General features: G+C 42.7%; 1 protein-coding gene across 1 annotated transcript in view; it reads right to left on the reverse strand.

Annotated features, from left to right (window-relative positions):
- AK7 (adenylate kinase 7) overlaps nt 1-23,948 on the reverse strand; it is a 404,956-nt gene that overhangs the window by 144,647 nt on the left and 236,361 nt on the right. Inside the window, exons 8-9 of the mRNA XM_086937746.1 lie at nt 14,851-14,941; nt 11,947-12,024 (exon numbers count right to left, since the gene is read on the reverse strand). Of these exons, the coding sequence (XP_086793872.1) occupies nt 11,947-12,024; nt 14,851-14,941 (169 nt within the window). The remainder of the gene's footprint in view (nt 1-11,946; nt 12,025-14,850; nt 14,942-23,948) is intronic.

The raw sequence follows: 23,948 nt of genomic DNA on the forward strand, positions 1-23,948 counted from the left end.
ACAATGAAACATCCTTCCAACATGTTGTAATGGATTTTAAAGCAGCTGATAACAAAAAAATGTAAAGCTTACATTCTAAGTCAGATAATTTTTTAGAAAGAACAACAGATTTACAAATTAACAATTTAAATGAAAGATCCTCATGGATATTAAGTATTTTTTTTATAATGTCCCAAACTTCTTCCCAAATTTTTGAAACAGAAGGACAATACAACAGCATATATTTTAATGGACCAGTATGTAAATTACAATGCCAACAATTTAAAGCCGGAAGAAGTTTAGCTTGAAATAGCCTTAATGGAGACCATAAGCAATTGTATAGAATACAGGAATTTGTTTGATAAAGTGAAACAGGTAACCATCCTAAAATATTATTAAGTCAAATTGTTTTCCATGTATCATGAGAGAGAGAGATTTAAAGTTCATTATTCCAAAATGTCGAAATCACATAAATGTTGTTACCTTGAAATGCAATCATCTTCTTACACATTAATAAACACCATGAGACAGAGGATACAGTTTGAATATAGATTGATAAATCTGATTTAGTATTTGAAGGTATATCATGAGGAAATAAATCTCATATAGAATTACACAAAAGTTCATATTTGAGAAAATCAGAAGAAGGTAAATGAAATTTCGTCTGCAAAACATCAAAAGATATAAAAGTATTATCATTGTAGACATCTTTGAGGCAAAAAATACCAGCTTTAATCATGAATACCAAAATCTAACATTTCTAGAAAGTTTTAGGCCTGGGTTGTACCATAATGACATATCTTCCATGGTGGACATGGGTGATTGGGAAATTAAGTCAAAATCATGTAATATTTGTTTAGTGGATTTTAAAATAACTGATTTATGAAGAAATATTGACTTATTGGACATGGTTAACAAAGTAGACAATGGGAACGGATCAACCAGACTCCTTTCTATAAGAAGCCATGTAAGAGGATTAATTAGATGAGAATCATTAAACCAAAGAAAGCTTTGTTTTAATATAAATGTTTTATAATAACTAAAAATGTCTGGTAAACCAAATCCTCAATTACATTTAGGGATGTTTTGTTTTTTATAACCAATACTAGGTACTTTATTGCTCCAAAGAAACTTAGAAAGGAGTTGATCAACAACTTTGTAAAACTTCATAGGAAATTGAGTAGGAATCATAGCTAGGGAATAAAAAACATTTGGTGCTATAGTCATATTTATTGAGTCCATTTTTCCCCACCTTGAAAGATGAAGCGAAGACCATTTAGATATTTTATCCTTTATGTAACTTAAGATAGATTCACAATGTAATGATATTGTTGTTTTTATAGATGAAGAGAACAATATGCCAAGGTATTTAAATGTATCTCTTTGCCAAATTATTTCCTTCATGGGTAACATATCTGGGGTACAATGAATATTTAAAGGAAAAAATCCTGTTTTATTAGTATTTAACGTGTAACCCAAAATTTCAGAATAGAATGAAATAATCTCTAATAAAGGATGGAATGAGGATACAGGATTACTAATAAATAAAATTACATCATCTGAATGTACTAACGTTTTTATAATAACCTCATTAATTATAATACCAACAATATCACTACCTTTCCTAATGGAAAAAAGCAAAGGTTTGATAACAAGAAGAAATAAAAGTGGGGAGAGTGGACAACCGTGTCTAGTACCTCTGAAAGAGAAAACTGATTCGAAATGTGGCCAGTAATAAAAAAAACAAGCAGTAGGAGAACAGTAAAGAGCAGATATCATTCGGATAAATAAATCACCAACATTAAATGCTATTAAAGTACGAAATAAAAATTGCCAATGAACTTTATCGAAAGCTTTCTCAGTACCCAATGAAAGTACTCCAGATGGCAAAGATAAAGTGGATCCTTGTTCGATAGCATGTAATAAAGTTCTTGTGTTATTGACAGAATATCTATTTCTCATGAACCCAGACTGATTGGGATGAATAAGAGAATCTAGAACAGAGGTTAACCTGGTTGCAAGTACATTGGCATAAAGTTTACAATTTTGATTTATTAAGGAAATAGGACAGTAATTTGACACAAGTGTAGGGTCTCTGTTAGGTTTAGGTAACACAACAATAGGAGCCTCAGTAAAAGGACGTGAGGGAGCTCCCGTAGAAATAAAAAAGGTAAATAGTTTAAACAAATGAGGAACAAGCTGCAAATTAAATTCTTCATAGAATTCTGATGGAATGCCGTCAAGGCATGGGGATTTATTTTGTTTAAGAGACTTAATGGTGAATAGAATTTCTTCTTCAGTAATGGGTAACTGTAGTTTATTTTTAGTTAATTGAGGAACCTTGGGCAAACCACATTTAGATAAAAAATAATTAATTATAGAAGGATCATCAAATTTAGGTTTAACATATAGTGCAGCATAATAATTTAGAAATTCATTAACAATATCAATTTTGTGATAATGAAATGTTTCCACTGGGGGCATGAATTGAATTTATTTGTGTTTTATCTTTTTTTTTTGTTTTAATTCTTTTTATTGAAGGAAAACAAACGAAACATTAGCATCAGGCGATCAACGTATGACATCATTGCGGGGTTTGATTTGTCATCCTTACAGAATCATAAATACAATATGCATAAACTTTGGGATCACGGGGAGTCCTGTGTTTCGACTTCCCTTTGTCTTGTCGGGGGTGTACACATATCACCACGATGACTATTCCAGGCCCCCCAGATCTTCCCCCACTTCTCAGGACAACCCCTAGCCACATACACTGCCCTTTCTCTAAACATACACCAGTCTAGATCCTGGGCCCATTTGTCAGTCCGGGGTGACTGGTTGGCACACCATAACGGAGCAATATTACGCTTCGCCACCATACATGCCAACGTCACCCACTGTTTCTGATACCCATTCAAATCCGTGGGTTCCCATACATTCAAAATACATCTCCGGGCTTCCGGTCGTATCTCCACCCCCAGTACTTCTTTGAGCACATCATGCACCTTTACCCAATAATTTTGAATCTCCTCACAGTGCCACAGAATGTGCATAAAAGTGCCCAGCTCGCCACAGCCTCTTCTACAGTCTCCGCTCACCGTGTGTCCCATATGTACAAGTCTAGGCCCTGTGATATATGATCTGTGTAGAATCTTAAGTTGCACCAACCTAATCCTCATCTGAACCGCAATTACTTTGGGGGAGGAGATAGCAGCCACCCAGTCCTCATCATCTAACTCCAATCCGTCTGCTCCCCACGCTGTTCTAATACTCCCCAATGGGTCATCCATATTACTTACAAGCTTCCTATATCAGGGAGATGGTCATTTCTGGGATGTGGCCATCCAGCACTCGGTCCTCAAGGGGAGAAGCCTCAGGAAGCTCCGTGCCTCTAGTTATGCGGGCAAGAAGGGCGTGTCTAATCTGCCGGTACCGAAAATGTTCATTATCATTCAAGCTGTATTGTTTTTGGAGAGATTCGAATGTCTGCACACAGCCCTTCTCCTACACATCTTTAATCTGGCTGATTCCGATAAGGTCCCACTTATCAAACCCTTTAGACTTCCACAAGCTCCGAGCTTCTCTGAGCTGAACAGGGGGGTGGCCAATGTCAGTTTTCCTTCCCATCCCAAACCTTTGGTAGCTGCGTGCCACACATGTACGGCATGTGCTGTCGGGCCCATCAATGTGAATCTTCCAGGCTTGGTGTACAAGGCTTTAATGATATCCCCATCTGGTGCCTGCCATGGTCCATAGCATAGCCAAGGTCCCGGGAGGGGCATAAACCATGTGATTCACCGCCGCAAGTTGTGAGGCCCAGTAATATTTCTTCAAGTCCGGGAGACCAATGCCCCATCATACCATGGGAGAGTCAGCTTGACAAAAGCTATGCGGGGCCTGCCGTCCCAAAGGAGCTGCCGCTGAAGTGCCTCGATCTCCCTGAAGTAAGTTACACGCACTAGATCCATTGTATTTTGGAGTATGTATAGGAACCGAGGTAAGGCCATCATCTTGAACAACACTGCCCTCCCAAGTAATGATAGGGGGAGAGCCTTCCACATCTTTCCTGAACCGGCTCAAGGGGGGCTCCAAATTATTAGTATACCTTGCCTTCAGGTCCAATGTTATATATATGCCAAGGTATTTAAATCCCACTAGTTCGATCTTTAAAGGGCATGACTGCGGGACCACTGGCGGTTCACCCGCTATAACAAATAATACCGATTTTGACCAATTGATAGCAAATCCGGAGTACCCACCAAATATGGCTAGGACATCCCAAAAATTACTCAGGGACGCCTTGGGGTTAGTGAGATATAGCAGAATATCATCCACATAAAGCGAGATTTTATCTTCCCACTCTGGCATCCACCGCAGGCCACGTTTCGAGCGGTCCCACCAGGCCCAGGCCGCCAGAGACTCCAACGCCAGTGCGAAGAGAAGTGGGGACAGCGGGCATCCCTGTCTCGTGCCCCTCCCGAGGACAAAATCAGCTGATTTACAATTATTTTTGATCACTCTGGCCAAGGAAGCGGCATATAACAACCGAACCCACCCGATAAATTCTGAGTCAAAGCCCATCTTAGTCAAAACCGCAAACAGATAAGCCCATTCAACCCTATCAAATGCGATAGTGGCATCCAAGGACACCAAAACCACAGGTTCCAGTATCCTCTGGGAGCCACCCAGGATCCTGTGGAGTCTCCGCAAGTTCTGGGCTGTGTAACGCCGCGGCTTGAAGCCAGATTGATCGGGGTGTATCAGGGTTGTAATGACCTTGACCAACTTGGTGGCGAGCAATTTCGCCAAAATCTTGGGCTCAGCATTGAGAAGCGAGATGGGTCTATATAAGGAAGGGGACGTCTTAATCTTGCCTGTCTTATGAATAACCACAATGTTTGCCACCCGCTGGTCATATGGAAGTTGCCCCAACTCTCTACTTTCTACAAACATGGGACGAATATGCGGAGCAATTTTATAGGCATTCAACTTATATAACTCTATAGGCATCCCATTAGGACCTGTTGCCTTCCCAGACTTTATGCTTCTAATCGCCTGCACGATTTCATTATCCGTAATGGAGGAGTCTAAATATTTCCTATTGTTCCCAGAGAGGCTCGGCATGCAGATATCTCTGATCATTTCGCCATTCTTGGTCTCGGTAAAACCATTCACCGAGGCATATACTTCTTTTTAATACTCAGAGAAGACGTCTGCCACTGCCTGTGGATCAGTAATTTTATCAGGACCCGACCCTTCCAGTTCAGGCATCAAACGAGAGGCCCGCTCTCTCCACGTTCTAACCAAGCGATTAGCATACCGGCCTATCTCCATGTTCATATACTCGGCTTTGTATGACATTGTTGTAATAGACTGCCCTCTCCCTGGAGAGACCCTCGTAGTCATCTTGTTTCAGCTTCAGCAGATGCAGGTCTCCCTGAGCAGCAGTCTCAGCCACCCGTTCCTCTAACCCTACAACTTCTGCCTCCACCCTGGTCACCTCCACCTGGTGTTTCTTCTTCTTGCCTGCAATCAAGGAAAGCACCTCACCCCGAAGTACTACTATATATGCCTCCCACAGGGACTGTGCTGAGTCGACCGTGACCACGTTCTCCCGAAAATAGCGCTCCGAAATTTGGAGAACCTCCTTTTTGGTGGCTGGGTCCTTCAAGTGCCATGCATTAATCGGGGCCACCCTGCCAACCGCTGGTTGCCCGATCTCAACCTGCAGCCACATCGGGGAATGATCTAAAATGCCCCTCCCCAGGTATCTTGCTTCTCTAATCGTGTCTGCCATAGCCCCCGGTATCAGTATGTAGTCTAATCTGGACATACTATTATGTGCGGCGGACACATGAGTGAAGTGCCTCTGAGTCGGGTTACGCACCCTCCAACTATCAACCAACCCCGCGTTTCAAGTAAGTCAGGGAGCCACTTCTGCAATAGTATAAGCGTTTGTGCCGGGAGTCTATCTATTCCCCCATCGAGTACTGCATTGAAGTCTCCCCCCCCAGCACCAGGAGACCCAGGCTTAGGGTCAGAAAAACGGCACTCAAATATTTGAAAGTGTCTGACTGAAGACCCGGACGCACATATACGGACAAGAAGGTGACAGTTCCACCCCCCAGCCGCCCGAGACACCTACATATCTGCCCCTCTAGTCTGACCATGTAGCCTGCATTTTCAAATGGAAAGGAATTTTTTATTAGGATACCAACTCCCCTAGACCCCGATGTAAACCCAGCATGTGCCACTAGTTTATATCCCCCTTTATGGAGGGCCAAACACCGATTCCCAACAAGACGTGTCTCTTGCAATAGTGCAACTTCTGGGGAGTGTCTTTTAATTAGCTGATTCACCATCCCTCTATTTATCTTGTCGCCCAGTCCATTGACATTCCAGCTCAACACTGATATCCCCGATCCCTGATTAGTACGAGACATTTACCCCACACCGCTAGCATTGAATTGCAATACTGTCACCTGATGCAAAACATAAAAACATATCGCTAATAATACAGCACTGAATACATTTTTGATCTCAAACCCCCCCAACACTTGACCCCCCACCCTGCACCCCTGCATGTAGCTTGCGCACATCCCCAACCAGCAGTGTGCCTGTCGCCCCAAAACGAATCTACAACTAACTAAAAGTAGTAAACAGAGGGAGGCCCAAACGATCTGCCCGCCTCCCCCACCCAACCTCGCCATTACTTCTTCACTCCGGACTAGTCCAGAATAATTCCTAATCTAAAATAACCAACCCGGAGAGTCAATCCGGACCCGCCCCGTCCCCCGCTCATAATATACGACCAATTAGGTCCTGCAGTCTTCATTGTGGGTTCTCCTATTGTTCATCTGCTTCCTCCCGACCTCATCTCTCCGCCTCCGTGGAGTGCACACTCTCCAACCAGTCCGACACCACCCCAGGATTATCGAAAAAACAGGTCTTCTCGGTCGACTTCCACACGGAGGCGGGCCGGAAACATCATGGCATATTTCAGTCCCTTGCCTCTCATCTTCTTTTTCACCGACAAGAAGCTCAGACGTTGTCTCTGCACTGCTTGAGTAAAGTCTGGGAAGAAGGAAAGGGTCGCATTTTCATACTTCAAGGGAGGCTCCGCACGCACCATCTGTAGGATCGCATCCCTGTCGCGGAAATTGAGGACCCGTGCAATCATGGGGCGGAGCAGTACCCCGACTCGTGGCCTTCTCCCAGGTACCCTGTGTGCACGCTCGACCGTTAAGAAATTGCTCAGTCCTTTAGGCTTAAGGTGATTAAGAATAATGTCCACGATAAACAGGTCCGGTGCTTGACAATCTGATTTCTCGGGCACCCCAAGAATGCGGACAATGTTACGCCTGGCCCTCCCTTCATAGTCATCCAGCTTACGATCTGTAAGGACTCTTGAGGTTTTGAGGTCTCGTACCTCTTGTTGCAGCAGAGACACATCGTCGATCAGGCTGGCCGTCTTGACCTCTAGTGTCTTCACTTTCTCACTCGCCTTAGTAAGATCCGCCAGTATCAGCCCCATCTTAATCGTTACTGTGTCCAGCTTATTATTCAGGGCCTCCATCTTCTGGCCCAGGGACGGCTGAACCCCTTTGATGGCCGCCCTGAGATCCGCCAAAGTTGGCTCAGTGGGACTAGGCACAGCCTCTTCTCCTAGTTCTTTTCACCTCCGGTGACCCCTTGGGCATGGTATATCGGTCCAACTTGTTGGATTGAACATTTCTGGTTCCCTTGGAGGATCTAGGCAGGGATCTATCCATGTCGGTCTTAGTCGCCATCTCTATCTCTTGAATGTCGGTGCCAGGTGCGTTCCGGAGCCCACACTAAACGCTTAGGTCACAGTGGGCTTGCACCCCCCATTCACGCATCTCCAGGGTCTCCGTCGATCAGCTCTAATCCCTCAGTAGATGCGGGCCAGATGAATTCCACCACTCCAAAGGCTATCGCTAAGTGAACAGTCCACCGTGGGCCACCGCCTCCACCACACCTAATCGGCCACCCAGGCCCAGGAGCAACACAGATAGCTGGTCTGGCCGAAGCAAGTCTCTTTTGCCCAATGGGTCACCATCCAGCACATCCCACAGCGCCACATTATGAATTTCCTAGGGTTCGCCCCTTACTGCCCCCAGAGCGAATTCAGCAGACACTCTGCACAGTATGCCACATCCAGCCATTATGTCCCCGCAGCCGATGGCAACAGGTGGTCCAGGGGGTTGCTGTCCACACCCCACGCTGCCCCTGCACTGGTCTCTCACGTCTCTGGGGGTATGGGCCTCAGCTGTCCAAAATTGCCGATATATAATCCTCTCAGAGCTCACAGGGCATTACCGTCGCGGGACCCACGGGTCCGGAGCAGACTTGGCCGCTATGCCCTGCCCCTTTTTACTCCCACGGGGGGCGCCAAATGGATCTGGGGCACTCGGGGCGAGGGTCAGACAGGACCGCGGATCTCCGATCCCCGCCACGCTGTTGACGCACTCGGGGGCAGCCACCATACCACTCGAGGTCCCGGATCCACCTGACCTCCAGGCCCTAACACGCAGGACGATGTATCTTCGTCCCTGGGCCATGGAGCCGGCTCAAAGTAAGTTCCGCAGGCGTCACTTCCGCTCACCTAGCCGGGAGCGGGCACAGACTCAGGATGTGGGCCAGGATAGTGTGGCAAGGTAGGGAGGTCGGCGGAGCCGGTCCCCTATGCGGCCATCCTGGTCGCTCACTAGGCTCCTCATGTGTTTTATTTTTTTTATACGTAAATAGTTATCCAAAAGCGAATCCTGATCTGTTTGGCATTTTAAAAAAATTGGCTTTAGAGTTAGTTGAACACCAGCTCCTTTGCTTAGAATTGAATTGAACTCATATCGATTTTTTGTAATTTCATTCTATATTGAAGGTCATTGGAGGTGATCAAAAGTCTCTCAAATTTAGCCATTTGTTTGTCCAATTCCTAAATTCTTTCATTGAAAGTTTTGTTTTCATGCGCCATGAGAGAAATGGAGGTTCCCCTGATATAGGCATTGAAAGCGTCCCACCTATTCACCATAGATGTAGAGCCTTCTGGATTCAGTTGGAAGTATTCTTGAAGTGCACATAACATTTTCGGCTGATTTTGTTCATTGAGGACTATACTAGTATTCATGCACCATCTGGATTAAGCTTTAAAATTTGAGTTAAAATGTAGAACCATGGAAATAAAGGCATGATCCGAAATATCAATATTGCAAATAGTAGGAGAAACAACTGAATTAACTAATTGTCTAGAAATTAATAAATAATCAAGTCTTGAGTGTGAGTGATGTGGGTTAGAGGAAAAAGGTAAACATTTCTAAAGTAAAAAATGCTTTAGGAGGTCGAAATGTTGTGAGAGAAGATCTATCTAATAAAGGATCAAATGTGAGGTTTAAATCCCCTCCAACTATAAGTGGAACGTTGCCCAACTTGAGCACTTCAGTAGTTAAAATGGACCAGAAAGTAGGATCATCAGCAGTTGCACCATACAGATTAAGTAAATACATAACTGAATCATGAATTTTAATTTTTCTATGACATATCTATCTTATGAATCAGAGGATTTACTTTAAATTTGAGAATGTAGTCTTTTTGCAAAAAGAATAGCTACACCATTTTTTTTACCCACCACAGGATAGGATATATTAGAGTCAACCCACTTTTTTTCATAAAATCTAAAACTTTGTCTTCAATATGGGTTTCCTGTATGAAGCACATATCTGCCTTACAGTTTCCTAAATAATCTTTAAAAAAAAATGTATGTTTTACAGGCTGTCGTAAACCTTCGACATTCAAGGAGACTATTTTAACGTTGTGAACATTAGCCATAGTAAAGTAGAAAAGATACAACTATGAAGAGAAAAAGCTGAAGAAAAAGAAGAAAAATAGTAGCTCTAAAAAACTGGTAGAAGGGAAAAGAAAGAAAAAAGACAAACAAACATAAAAAAAGCCAACAATTAAACTTTAATAACAAGTTTGAAACACACACACGCTTTGCAAGCATGACCAAACCGTTGGAGCCCTGAGTAGAAATAAAGAGTAAATTAGTCAGAAACACATATTATAGTAATGCTCAAGTAGCAGAATCATGAGTATCAATAGAATGCTGTGAATGTTCATCCAGGAATATTCTTAAGTCTTCAGGTCACTGGAAGTACTTTGAAAAATTATCTTTCAAATTGCATTGTTGAAGGATCAAAAAGACCATACTTGAATCCAAGACTTCTTAACCGTGGACAAATGTCTGTAAATTCTTTACAAGTCTTAACAGTAGCCTTAGCAAAATCCTGGTGAGTAAAAGTTTTATTACCATTAACCATTAATGAACGAATTTTATATGTTGCTTTCGTTATCAGGGTCAAATGATGGTGACCTTGAAAATCATCTGTCTCTGCTTTGCGTGGTGAGGATTACGATGAGACGGAATCCTATGTGCTTTATCTATTTCAAATTTCTCCGGAAATTTGATGTTCAAAAGTCCAGGTATCAATTTCTCCAAATATAGTCTACAATTAGAACCTTCTACATCTTCTGGTAAATTAAAAATACGTTAGTTATATTGCCTGTTACAATTTTCCAAACCCAGAAGGAGTGCAGACATAGGAGATATTTTTGCCACAAGCGGTGAAAAGGCATCAATATGAACTTTATTGTCTTGGATTTTGAGTGCATTGTCTGAAACCTTCATTGACATACAAGCCATATCTTTGCACAGGTGTTTAATCTCTGACGCTATTGTATCAGTGCTAGAACTAAGTGCTTGAATCTCATCAAGAATTAATGTTAAGGAGGGTTAACTAGATTCCACCACTTTAGACTTTATTGGAGGAGGAGAAATATGTTGTTTTCTCTTTCTTTGTATGAGGTGTTTACACATTTTTATTCTCTATTTTCCTATTACAAATATTAAGGACGTAAATATATGCAATATGAAGATAAAGGAGATTAGTGAAGAAAAAATGCTTCAAAAAAGGCTGGTGCAACAGCTAAAACAGACTGTGGGAGTGGTTAGGCCGATGTCAGGACTTTTCCTGAACAATACTCTGCCCCCCTGACAGGACATCTGGGCAGTACCTTGAAGGAGAGATTGATGTTGCAGCAGGAGGGAAGAAGAAACAGCCTCCGATGCTGTGCAGACCAGGAAAATCACCACAGCGATAGGTAGGAAATTCAGAGCACTGCTGTTACCATTTGAAATACGTTTCTGACTGGAATTCATTGCAAAATCGGCAATTACGGGCTGTTCTGACGATGAGCTCATCGGGGGCGGCCATCTTGTTTCGCACATTCAAGCGTCCCCATCCAATTACTCTTTAAACCACCCATCCGCTTATCCAACCACGCACCTACTCACTGATCCATAGACATAGTCGCATACTCACCCATTGATTCAAAAATCACTTATTTATCCATCCATGCAGTCATCCATCCACTAATCAACCCACAAATTCACCCTTTAATTCACCAATCCATCTATCTATCGGTCCATCCATCTACACCTGCAGCCATTTATTCATACATCCACCAATCGTTCAAATATCCACTCACTCACCTATCTATTTCTATTTTATTGCGCCTATCTGAACTCCAAATACTCACATATACACCTTCTCTCCCACTTCCTTCTTTATCATCCTACCAATCCACTAATTCACCTACCAGTCTACATTCCATCATCCCATTCATTAACGAGTCTATCTACCACTTCGCTCACCTACTTACCTATCTACACAACCACACATTCAAAACGTTACTGATCAGTAAATAAATAATGTTAATTATTTAAAAACAAAATAATAATAAGGATGACCTTTTGACTTGTCAGAGCCTGTTTAGAACTTTGTTTTCCTTTCTGAATTCTTTTGTAACCGGAGCTACATATTTAGAGTCAGTAGCAGGAATTAAAGAAAATGTGAGACAAGTTTCAACAAAGGACAATGCAGTTCTTACCGTTAATTCGCTGGTGAGGAAGACATTCTCTTTAGGAACATGTTCAACTCTTCCAGTCCCAAGGTGACTACTGATGCCCTGTGAAACAGATATCATAATTAAATATTGTACTACTTGATTTTAAGACTGAAAAGAATGAGGTGATGTTTATTTTTGTTAAATAAACTCGCTTGGCATTTGTGACACTGAGAATTATTCTTCGACGCATTTCTGCAGAGCTCAAAAAGTAGAAAATCTGATTATGAAAGCAAGAGAATTCAAGTTATTGTATCCCCCCACTGAAGTTGTGCCTCCGGAGAAAAGTCTGCCATATAGTATAGTCTTGCTTTGTTCGGCAAGAGGATTATGTTGCAAATACGTTATGTAGTAAATACTCGTCTAGAGTTCTGTCTGTAGTGGTCCAGAGAATTCAGAATGATCTATCTAAGGATCAGGCTGAAATCTACATTGGTGTTTTCAACCAAATGTGAAGGAAGTTTAAAGAAAATAGGAACGTGATGGTCTTATTGAGAGTTTGAAACTGAATAAATGTGCCACCCTCAGCTAGCATTCCATTATTTAAAGTGTTGATTACCCGGAATAGACCAGGGTCAATTAAAGAAAAGGTGTGGAAGGAGGGGTGAGAAGGAAGTTGGTGTGATATTTTGATTGACTTGATCTGTGCAACCTACACTAATCCCAATGTCAAGTAAATTCAGATTGTTACCATTTGTTATGCTTATGTATAAGCCCCAGATAATCGTTTCTCATTATATTTACACCTTCTCTGCACAACTGCATTGGAGGACATCAATATATGACTAATTATACTTCTATCAATTCAATCGCAGACATTCTTGATACCAAGCACTCCATGGACTATTTGTGTTTGTCTAGATACAATGTGTGTCACATCTACAATCTTATTTTTGGTCATGGTAAACAGCTCAAGAAGCCACACATACCTTGCTGCTCCCCACATGGACTCTTTAATAGTTAATACATGGTTGATGCAGGGTGAATTTAGAAGTTGCTCCTACCCATCTCAGACATTGTAGGGGATGCCATTAAAATGTGTCAAGCTATTAAGGTTTAAGTATACATTGACAGGCAATCCATTCTCTCTTACACTACTAGTGAGCAGTTGCTGAACTAGTATCTTGTTCCTTGGTCCCAACTCAATGTTCAGGCTTCTACCAGCAAGCACTGGTATTCCAGGAGCCTCTACAAGAACTGCAGTCAGAGGTGTGAAGCTGCCTCAAGCACAGCTTGCTGTCAAATGGGCAAAGATCTTGCAATGAGTAATGTCACCAGGTGAAGAAGAAACAAGTTGACTGACTAAAGCTATTTGGCATGGCATCTGGCTATTTATTCTCAAAAGCAATGTAAATCTTTTAGCATCTCTGAGTAACTTAGACTTGACCATGGTATCTTGCTGATGAATACTGCCATGGCTAGACTCACTCTGCCCTGGAAGCACCTTTTTACGGTCTAGTTATATCTTCCTTCTTTGATGACTTCACTCAAGGGGTGAACAGGGGCACAAGAAATGGCTCCCCTAGCCATCATGGGTGTAGTATAATGCCATGCAAATCCTTCCAATAGTGGCCACATTGGTAAAACCACCCCTTTACAATGGGTATACTTCAGTGGTTACTACTGAAGGAACTCAAATTATCTATTAAGCTTCTGCTCAACTACTACCCATTCCCAACGTTTTGGAGAAGCATATTGGAAAAGTCATCACATGGCATTTGAAGAGCTATCAGGTCTGGACTGGAGATCAAAAATTGCTGTGGCAAAACTGTTCAAACCAGCCCGCTTCCTTCCTCGCTTCTCTTGAGCTCTTGCAGCCCTTCAATACATCCATACCTTGTCTCTATCCTTCCCTCCTCTCTATCTTTCCTGCCTCTATAATGCCTTTCATCTCACCTTCTTTCTATTGTTCTCTTTATTTCTGAAGCCCCTCAGTGCTGCCATTAACCTGGGGAAGCCTGAGAAAGTGACAGAGAAGCCGACAGCTGCCCTTGACAATCTGGACCTCAATGGCTCCAACCACCAAGGAAAATACACGATTGAACAACTGACCAATCCATCCCCAGGAGCCGTTATGAGGCCTCATGCTGCTCCAATGCAACATATGGCCAATAGGGAACATCATCTGCTTTTGTCAGAGTAGCAGATGTTCTACAAGCCACGGCTAGGTACTTTATCCTTTGTCAAAATGGGCTTTTCAACAAGTTTTGCTAATTAATATGGGATTTTGCTGTAGCACTTTATAGATGCAGTAGTCATTAAGTTGACTAATATGGGAAGCTTCATTCCGGCAAGGTTAACTATAGCATATAAAGATGGGGGGAACAAAAGCAGAGGGGTGCGTACACATGAGAGCTAAACTTTTTCAAGAGTAAATGCTTTGCAAAGACGTTTTTCCAAAGTGATGAAATGTTCTGTAGGGTTTTACTGAAATCGCTGGTGTAATAAGACATGAATAACTAAAGCCTACATTAAAAAAAGGGTCATTTGTAATATAAATGTTACCAAGTAGTCTGCACAGCTAAATCACGTACTGATACTACTTCTTAGGTCTGCAATGTGAATTGTTGTGAATGAAGGAGTACTGTCATATGTCCTATTACATGAAATTACATTGGCAGCACAACATTTCAGATAAGATGACACAAGTGGGATAGCACCCTCATAAAATTACTCATCTCTATGTCTACTTCAATGCTTGTGTACTTTTTAAAGGTACTGTCTCAAAACATGGACTACAGATAAAGACTATCCAAAATGTCAACAATCAGAAGACATTTGATGGTAAAACCCTTTAGCTCTACAGGCCTTTATCAACCAGGACATTACTGCACTTGAAAGCTGTATGTGAAATTTACTTTGGTATATGGCAAATTATCTGTTATTTACCTTCACGATTTCGTCAAGGGTTTGCACCGAATCATCCACTGCCACTAGATAGTGTGTTCTTGGCTTATGGTCTGCAATATTCTGCACCACTCTACAACAAAGCGAGTTAAATTTTTACCAACTAAACATTGATATCAGTGTCAACCAATCACATTTCTCAATAGCTACTATAGCTTTTAGAAATGATAGAAAACATATAATTACTGAATCCACATAACAAGAATCGAGTGAAGCTTCTACTGTCCAGAACAGGAACTATAGGTAACAAAATGGGTCTTTTATCTAAAAGGCTTTTTCGTCATTTACATGATATACAAAATACAATGATTATTGAACTTTGTGGATTTTGAGGTTGGCTCGGCCAATGTGTCGTTACATATTGTTGTTATCCTGCATTCTAAATTCAGTATAGATCTGGACCTGGGATATAAAGCACAGATAAGGTAGACAGGGGCGTTTGTGGGTAGGCAGGAGAGCTGCTAATAACCCTAGAGCCCAGGTGCTGCCTTAGATCAACATCTCTTAATTGCCTGAGTGGCAACGTCAATTGTTATCAAAAAGAAACAAAAGGGGGAGAGTAGAGGTTTATCTGATAGAATCTACCTCCTGTACAGATTGTTATAATCAACAAGATTCTATCAATTTTTATAGGTTTTTAAATTCAATAAATTGTGAAAAAATGGTGGTATGTGTTGCTAGACCTTGTTGATGACAAGGAGCACTATGTGTTTTTAAAATACCCCTCACACACTACGAATCCCATAGTGTCATGCTTCATCATGGGGGTCTTCCCGTCCCTCTACGGGGCGGGCGTGGTACTACCTATGAACTACGCGGGAGCACTTGTTGTTTGTGGAGTCAAGGTTATGTGTGCTGTGAAAAGAGTGAGTGGTAGGGGGTGAGGATATGTGAAAGAATTAAGATGTTAAAAATTCCCTGGCTAGTCGAAAAAACAATGTAATCACTTCTCTAGCTGAGAATGTTAAAATGGGGTTGTGGTAGGGATATTTACTATACCCTACTTGGTCGACACATTTCACAAGCACTGCTTTACTCATCAGGACCTAAGTTGATCCCTGCTACTCTCAAAAAAATTCTAAATCTACATGTCATATGCATACTTTCCTAAAACAGGCTGGCAAAAAAAAGTGCTTCTCCTTGTCATCAACAAGGTCTAGCAACACGTACCACCATTTTTTCCACAATTTATTGAATTTAAAAACCTATAAAAATTGATAGAATCTTGTTGATGATAAAAGTCAATTGTTAACCTTAGAATTTTTACAATATCTGCTGTTTTTGCTCAAATGTTTAGCCTTTGGTTAAATCATAGTCGGTCACACAGAGTGAACAATGTAAGAGAATCACAGGAGGGGGAACGAGAACAGGGATTAGTAAATGAATAGGTTTCTGGAACAAGAGGAGGACAACTGAGCCAGACCAAAACAGAGGAGATCTGTTAATTGGACGTTCAACCATGCAAAGTGGGAAGAGTGGGCAGAGGAGACGTTGAGTTGATACACAAAGATTACCAGGGAGGAAAAGCAAAATGGCAGGATAAGACAAGTTCAGTAGCTAACTGAGTGTAATCCTGGAAGACTAGCAGGCACTGGTGTTGAAGCAAAAGGACAGACCAAGGAATGATCGGATGGACATCTAAGCCAAAGTATTGAGAAATCAAAGCGGGGAGACAATGTGCAGGTTGCGACTTAATAGCTCTTCTTGCGAATGGCGAACCCTGCTCTTAACTATAAGCACTCTCCTTTGGCAAAAAATTGAGAACCATGAAGTTAACAGTTATGGTTATAACGCCTAAATGTCACATGAGAGAATGTGTTTGAGAGCAACTAAAAAACCAACGAAATAAAGAAAAATCTTTCGCTGATTGATACCCTCAAAATATATTCAACTAGTGGAAAAATATATTTTAAAAGTCGTTCTCCAATGTTATGGCGCTGCAGCGATAGAAAGTTAATCCAAAAATGTTTATCTCTTCAACAGCCTGTGCAAAATCTGTAGACTTATCAAAATGAAATATTCCTACTGATGGTAACATTCAGAAAATTTTGCACATATCTAAGGACTAACATGCAAAAAAATGTGGTATGCGAGAACGGAAACCGTAGATCCTGAGTCACTTTATCAGGACCTGCACAGTTTGAGTCTGGACATATTACACCAAAAACTAAGGAATATCTTCTAGATTGTGTGGATTTTCCAGTCATATGAAGGGGCTCTAGGCAACGAGACAGGTGTCCCCTTGGAGAAAACAAGATGATTTTGTGCTGTGAAGGTGGTAAAGTCTCACACAGTCATAATTTTGTAGGATTTCACTAATATATGCCATGCTGTTGCCCACACTTATTGTACGTCTAAATGTACAGCCGCTTCTGGAAAGCATAGGTCGTGCATTACATATGGGGCAGAGCCCAATTTGTTTAGTGAATGTAGCAAAAGTGATTTCTTGGCATTAATTAGTTTTCGACATGAAGAAAATGAGTGAAAATAACAGGGCAATTACACATTTATCTTAAACATATAAATGTTCTACTCTTTCAACCATTCACAGGGATAGGTTTAGAGCAAAGGGGAAGTATAACTACACAACTTTCTAGCTTTTCCTGGTGTACAAATGCTGGACTTATGGACTATAAACAAAGAGGAAACTTACACAAACACCTACATAGGTTTTGTCAGTTTTTGCAAATTGTGCTCCGAGAGAGAGATCCTGAATACAATTTGTGCACAAATCCACTTTTGTGATGCCATGATGTGATAGTAGATCAGCGGAGAATATCTCTGAAAGGTAATTCTCCACTGTTGGAAATAAAGATGTGAAAAAATACTCCACAAGTCACCACCTAAACTATACCTGTTTGCAAGCATGAATGCAAACTACATACTATGGTTTTTCAAAATAAAACCAAAAATCAAACTAATTTCACACCCTCTGTCTTGTATATCCTTTACTAAATTTGGAATTAGAATGTACGGTTGGATGTACATTTTGGCTTAAAATTGTCTTTATTTCAATTTACTATTGCACACCAGCATATAAGAGTTGATTGTTCCTTTTTTTGCTGTTGGATATTTCCATTGTATGTTTTTCACCATGATAAATATATTCACCATTAGTCTATGATTGTCAAAAAATTCTCAAATCCAAGAAATTTTAAGTGCAGAGCAGCAGGAAATGAAACAGACAGGAACAATGGGTGTGTAGATAGGACTGTTAAAGCAGACCCACTAGTCTGTATCATTGACATGCTACTGCCCATTATAAAAAGGCCCTGATGGCTTTGTAACAGTTGTCAGGACAGAACAAATGTTCCCATTATGGTTGCTAACATTAGCCTGTTATTCAGTCATTTAGGGCCTTTTCACAAAAGTCAGGTCAAAGAAGAACAAGCGTTGGCATAGCCAATAGGTCTCGCTTTTAGGACCTTCTAGGTATTTACTTATGCAGCACAATATCCTTGGTGCAACCACATCAACTGTTGTTGGCTAAACACTTATAAGGTCCCAAAGGTGAGACCTATTGGCTATGCCAATGCTTGTTGTGGTTCTGTGTGTGGTTGTGTGTGTGTGTGTGTGTGTGTGCGTGTGTGTGGTTGTGTGTGTGTGGTTGTGGTGTGTGTGGGTGTGGGTGCAGGTGTGGGTGTAATTGTGGGTGTGGGTGAGGCTGTGTGGTTGTGTGTATGGTTGTGTGTGTGTGGTTGTGTGTGTGCTTGTGTGTGTGCTTGTGTGTGTGGTTGTGTGTGTAGGTGGTTATGTGTGTGGTTGTGTGTGTGGTTGTGTGTGTAGGTGTATGTGTGAGGTTGTGTGTGGTGTGTGTGTTTGTGTGTGTGTGGTTGTGCATATATCTGTGTGTGATTGTGTGTGTGGTTGTAAGTGTGGTTGTAGTTGTGTGTGGGTGTGGGTGCAGTTGTGGGTGCGGGTGTAGTTGTGGGTGTGGGTGAGGATGTGTGGTTGTGTGTGTGGTTGTGTGTGTGTGTGTGTGGTTGTGTGTGTGTGGTTGTGTGTGTGTGGTTATGTGTGTGTGTGTGGTTGTGTGTGTGGTTGTGTGTGTGGTTGTGTGTGTGGGTGTGCGTGGTTGTGTGTGTGGTTGTGTGTGTGAGGTTGTGTGTAGTGTGTGTTTGTGTGTGTGTGGTTGAGTGTGTGGTTGTGTGTGTGTGGTTGTGGTTGTGTGTGGTTGTGTGTGTGTGGTTGTGCATATGTCTGTGTGTGGTTGTGTGTGTGGTTGTGTGTGTGTGGTTGTAAGTGTGGTTGTGTGTGTGGTTGTGTGTAGTTGTGTGTGTGGTTGTGTGTGTGGTTGTTTGTGTGGCTGTGTTTGTGGATGTGTGTGTTTGTGTGGTTGTGTGTGTGGTTATGTGTGTGTGGTTGTGTGTGCAGTTATGTGTGTGTGGTTGTGTGTGGTTGTGTGTGTGGTTGTGTGTGTGTCTGGTTGCGGTTGTGTGTGGGTATGGTTGTGTGTGTGGATGTGTGTGGTTGTGTGTGTGGTTGTGTGTGTGGTTGTGGGTGTGTGGTTGTTTGTGTTGTTTTGTGTGTATGTGGTTTGTGTGGTTGTGTGTGTGGTTGTGTGTGTGGTTGTGTGTGTGTTTGTGTGTGGTTTTATGTGTGGTTGTGTGTGTGGTTGTGTGTGTGTGGTTGTATTTGTGGGTTGTGTGTGTGGTTGTGTGTGTTTGTGGGTGTGGTTGTGTGTGGTTGTGGTCGTGGCTGTGCATGTGGTTGTGTGTGTGTGGTTGTGTGTGTTTGGTTCTGTGTGTGTGGTTGTGTGTGTGGTTGTGTGTGTGGTTGTGTGTGTGGTTGTATGTGTGGTTGTATGTGTGGTTGTGTGTGGTTGTGTGTATGTGGTTGTGTGTGTGTGGTTGTGTGTGTGTGGTTGTGCATATGTCTGTGTGTGGTTGTGTGCGTGGTTGTGTGTGTGTGGTTGAAGTTGTGTGTGGTTGTATGTGTGGTTGTGGTTGTGTGTGTGGCTGTATGTGTGGTTGTGGTTGTGTGTGGTTGTGTGTGTGTGGTTGTGTGTGCGTGTGGCTGGGGTTGTGTGTGTGGTTGTGTGTGGTTGTGTTTGGTTGTGTGTGTGGGGTTGTGTGTGTGTGTGTGTGTGGTTGTGTTGTGTTTGTGGTTGTGTGGGTGCTTGTGGTTGTGTGTGTGTGGTTGTGTACGTTTGTGGTTATGTGTGTGGTTGTTTGTGGTTGTATGTGGGTGGTTATGTGTGTGTGTGGGGTTGTGTGTGTTTATGTGTGTGTGGTTGTGTGTGTGGTTGTGTTTTTGTGTGTATTGTTGTGTGTGTTGTTGTTTGTGTGGTTGTGTGTGGTTGTGTGTGTGTTTAGCTGTGTATGTGTGTTTGTGTGTGTGGTTGGGTGTGGTTGTGTATGTGTGGTTGTGTGGTTGCGTGTGGTTGTGTGTGTGTGGTTTTGCGTGTGGTTGTAGTTGTGTGTGTGGTTGTGTGTGTGGTTGTGTGTGTAGTTGTGTGTGTCGTTGTCAGTGAGTGGTTGTGTGTGGGGTTGTGTGTGTGGTTGTGTGTGGGGTTGTGTGCGGTTGTGTGTGTGGTTGTGTGTGTGTGGTTATGTGTGTATGGTTGTGTGTGTGGTTGTGTGTATGGTTGTGGTTTTGTGTGTGTGGTTGTGTGTGTAGTTGTGTGTGTGGTTGTGTGTGGTTGTATGGTTGGGTGTGGTTGTGTGTGTTTGTGTGGTTGTGTGTGTGGTTGTGTGTGTGTGGTTGTTTGTGGGGTTGTGTGTGCTTGTGTGTGTGGTTGTGTTTGTGTGGTTGTATGTGTGGTTGTGTGTGTGTGGTTGTGTGTGTGTGGTTGTGTTTGTGTGGTTGTGTGTGTGTGTGTGTGTGGTTGTATTTGTGGTTGTGTATGTGTGTTTGTGTGTGTGGTTGGGTGTGGTTGTGTATGTGGGGTTGTGTGGTTGTGTGTGTTTGTGTGGTTGTGTGTGTGTGTGGTTCTGTGTGTGGTTCTGCGTGTGGTTGTGGTTGTGTGTGTGGTTGTGGTTGTGTGTGTGGTTGTGTGTGTGGTTGTGTGTGTGGGGTTGTGTGTGGGGTTGTGTGTGTGGTTGTGTGTGGGGTTGAGTGTGGTTGTGTGTGTGGTTGTTGTGGGTGTGGCTATGTGTGTGTGTATATGGTTGTGTGTATGTGTGTGGTTGTGTTTGTGTGTGGTTGTGTGTGTGTGCGTGGTTTTATGTGTGGTTGTATGTGTGGTTGAGGTTGTGTCTGTATGTGGTTGTGTGTGTGTGGTTGTGTGTCTGTGGTTGTGTCTGTGGTTGTGTGTGTGGTTGTGTGTGTGGTTGTGTGTGTGTGGTTATGTGTGTGTGGTTATGTGTGTATGGTTGTGTGTGTGGTTGTGTGTATGGTTGTGGTTTTGTGTGTGTGGTTGTGTGTGTAGTTGTGTGTGTGGTTGTGTGTGGTTGGGTGTGGTTGGGTGTGGTTGTGTGTGTTTGTGTGGTTGTGTGTGTTTGGTTGTGTGTGGGGTTGTGTGTGTGCTTGTATGTGTGGTTGTGTGTGTGTGATTGTATGTGTGGTTGTGTGTGTGTGTGGTTGTATTTGTGGTTGTGTGTGTGTGGTTGTGTGTGTGTGGGTTTTGTGTGTGGTTGTGTGTGTGGTTGTATGTGTGGTTGTTAATGTGGTTGTGTGTGAGGTTGTGTGTGTGTGGTTGTATTTGTGGTTGTGTGTGTCTGATTGTGCGTGTGGTTTTGTGTGTGTGGATGCGTGTGGTTGTGTGTAGTTGTGTGTGGTTGTGTGTGTGGTTGTGTGTGTGATTGTGTGTGTGGTTATGTGTGTGTGGTTGTGTGTGTGGTTATTTGCGTGTGGTTGTGTGTGTGGATGTGTTTGTGGTTGTGTGTGTGTTTCTGCTTGCGGTTGTGTGTGGGTATGGTTGTGTGTGTGGATATGTGGTTGGGTGTGGTTGTGCGTGGTTGTGTGTGTGGTTGTATGTGTGGTTGTGGGTGTGTGGTTGTGTGTGTTGTATTGTGTGTGTGTGTGTGGTTTGTGTGTGTGTGGTTGTGTGTGTGTGGTTGGGTGTGGTTGTGTGTATTTGTGTGGTTGTGTGTGTGGTTATGTGTGTGTGGATGTGTGTGTGGTTATGTGTGTGTTTGTGTGTGTGGTTGTGTGTGTGGTTGTGTGCGTGTGTCTGGTTGCGGTTGTGTGTGGGTATGGTTGTGTGTGTGTGGATGTGTGGTTGGGTGTGTTTGTGGTTGTGTGTGTGGTTGTGGGTGTGTGGTTGTGTGTGTGGTTTTGTGTGTGTGTGGTTTTGTGTGTGTGGTTGTGTGTGTGTGGTTGGGTGTGATTGTGTGTATTTGTGTGGTTGTGTGTGTGGTTGTGTGTGTTGTTGTATGTGGGGTTGTGTGTGTGGTTGTGTGTGTGTGTTTGTGTGTGTGGTTGTGTGTGTGTGGTTGTGTGTGTGGTTGTGTGTGTGTGATTGTGTGTGTGTGTGTGTGTGGTGGTATTTGTGGTTGTCTGTGTGTGGTGTGTGTGTGGTTGTGTGTGTGTGGTTATGTGTGTGACAGTAATACTAAAAGCATCTCAAAATAAAGGAACACAAACATTGAGTTTGTGGAAAGAAAAAGCACATTGTAAGTCAAACGGGTGCAGCAAAGCATTAACACAACAACATGTTCTTTGATGTTTGATATTCTTTGAACGGGAACATCAAAGGGGTGCTGCTAAAGTGATCGCGCGCGAAAGTGACACATGTTCTTTTATGTTTGATATTTTTTGAACGAGAATATGAAAGGGGCGCTGCTAAAGTGATCGCGGGCGAAAGTGATCTCGGCCGCTTAATGAGTATGACGAGGTCTGCCATTTGGCGCCTCAGCTCCTAAGTGCTCGTCTGTGCACATGCACTGTAGCTCTAGGCTAGCCCTGCTGGCCATGGTAGCATTTTTTGAGCCCTCACTAAATGTCTCTCCAGAGCAGCGCATGCGCTGGGTCAGGCGAGACCTAAAAAAGGGACATCTTGCCTGCTGATGTAGTCCTTTTGAGTTTAAGAGAACAGGCCCATTCTACATTAGAAATATGTTGATGATATATACTGGGGTTTTCATTGAATAGTGATTCTAGTGTATTTAACCATGTGAGGGAGAGGAAGTATTAAAAACCCATTCCTCTATGCATTTTAAATCTGATCCTCTTCCTTGACACAGTTAACTCTCTTTCTCTTTTTGTGTTGTAATTCTTTATTGAAAAACAGAGCAATGACACCAGTGTACAGAACAGTACAAAGTGATGTACAGATTGCAACAGGAGGGAAGGGCAAGGGTAAAGGGGAGGGGAAAATGTATAGAGAAGGGGGCAGAAAATTGAGCAATGCATACAATACTAACAATATCCTCAATTGTGAGAGTCCTTGGCTTCGAGGACCAGCAATTGCAAGTGTCCCACTGGGGTAAGTAACATGTGGAGACATCTAACAAGAAAGGACAGGAGTATCCAAGATGAGAGGAAAAAAGTGAATGGAATAAGTGATGGGATTTTAACAAAGAAGAGAGGTGAGATGTGTCCCATGCTGTTGGCCAGAAGCGTTCAGCAGAATAGGAGGAGGTGATGCGCGGGTCTGCAAAACGGAAAAGTCTCAAGCCATGACATGTCAAGGCATCAGGTCTTTTCCGGGGGGAGGGGGGGGGGGTGAAGGAGAGATGGAGGAAAGGAAAATTATGATGGGGAGAAAGAGAGGAGGGGGAGAAAGACCAGAGCAATGTATAGGAGGAGACAAATAGTAGGGGCAGTAAAGAGGGATGTTAAAGAGAAGAAGAGATGACAGGGATAGGTTAGTGGGAATAGGGGAGGGGAGGGTGAAGGGGGTTAACTCTCTTTCTCAAAAGAGCTCCAGGAGGAGCCAATCATGTATAAATGGATGTTATTATTGTGAGAAGTTGCCCACTATGGAGTAGTACCGAGGCAAGAGATACAGGATTCTAAAGATGCTCAAGAATGCTGAAGATGCTGTGAAGTCAATGGGATCTTCCTGGGGCTACTCCTCGGTCAATAGGCTTTGTGAGGCAATCCTGACTAATGGATTGACATCCCTCGAAGTCCTCTTGAGCTAGGTAGAAGTCCCATCATAGCTGGGCTATCAGTTGCCCAGTACAGCAGATTCA

This window comes from Lissotriton vulgaris, chromosome 9 (assembly GCF_964263255.1).
Source record: "Lissotriton vulgaris chromosome 9, aLisVul1.2, whole genome shotgun sequence".
NCBI lineage: Eukaryota > Metazoa > Chordata > Amphibia > Caudata > Salamandridae > Lissotriton > Lissotriton vulgaris.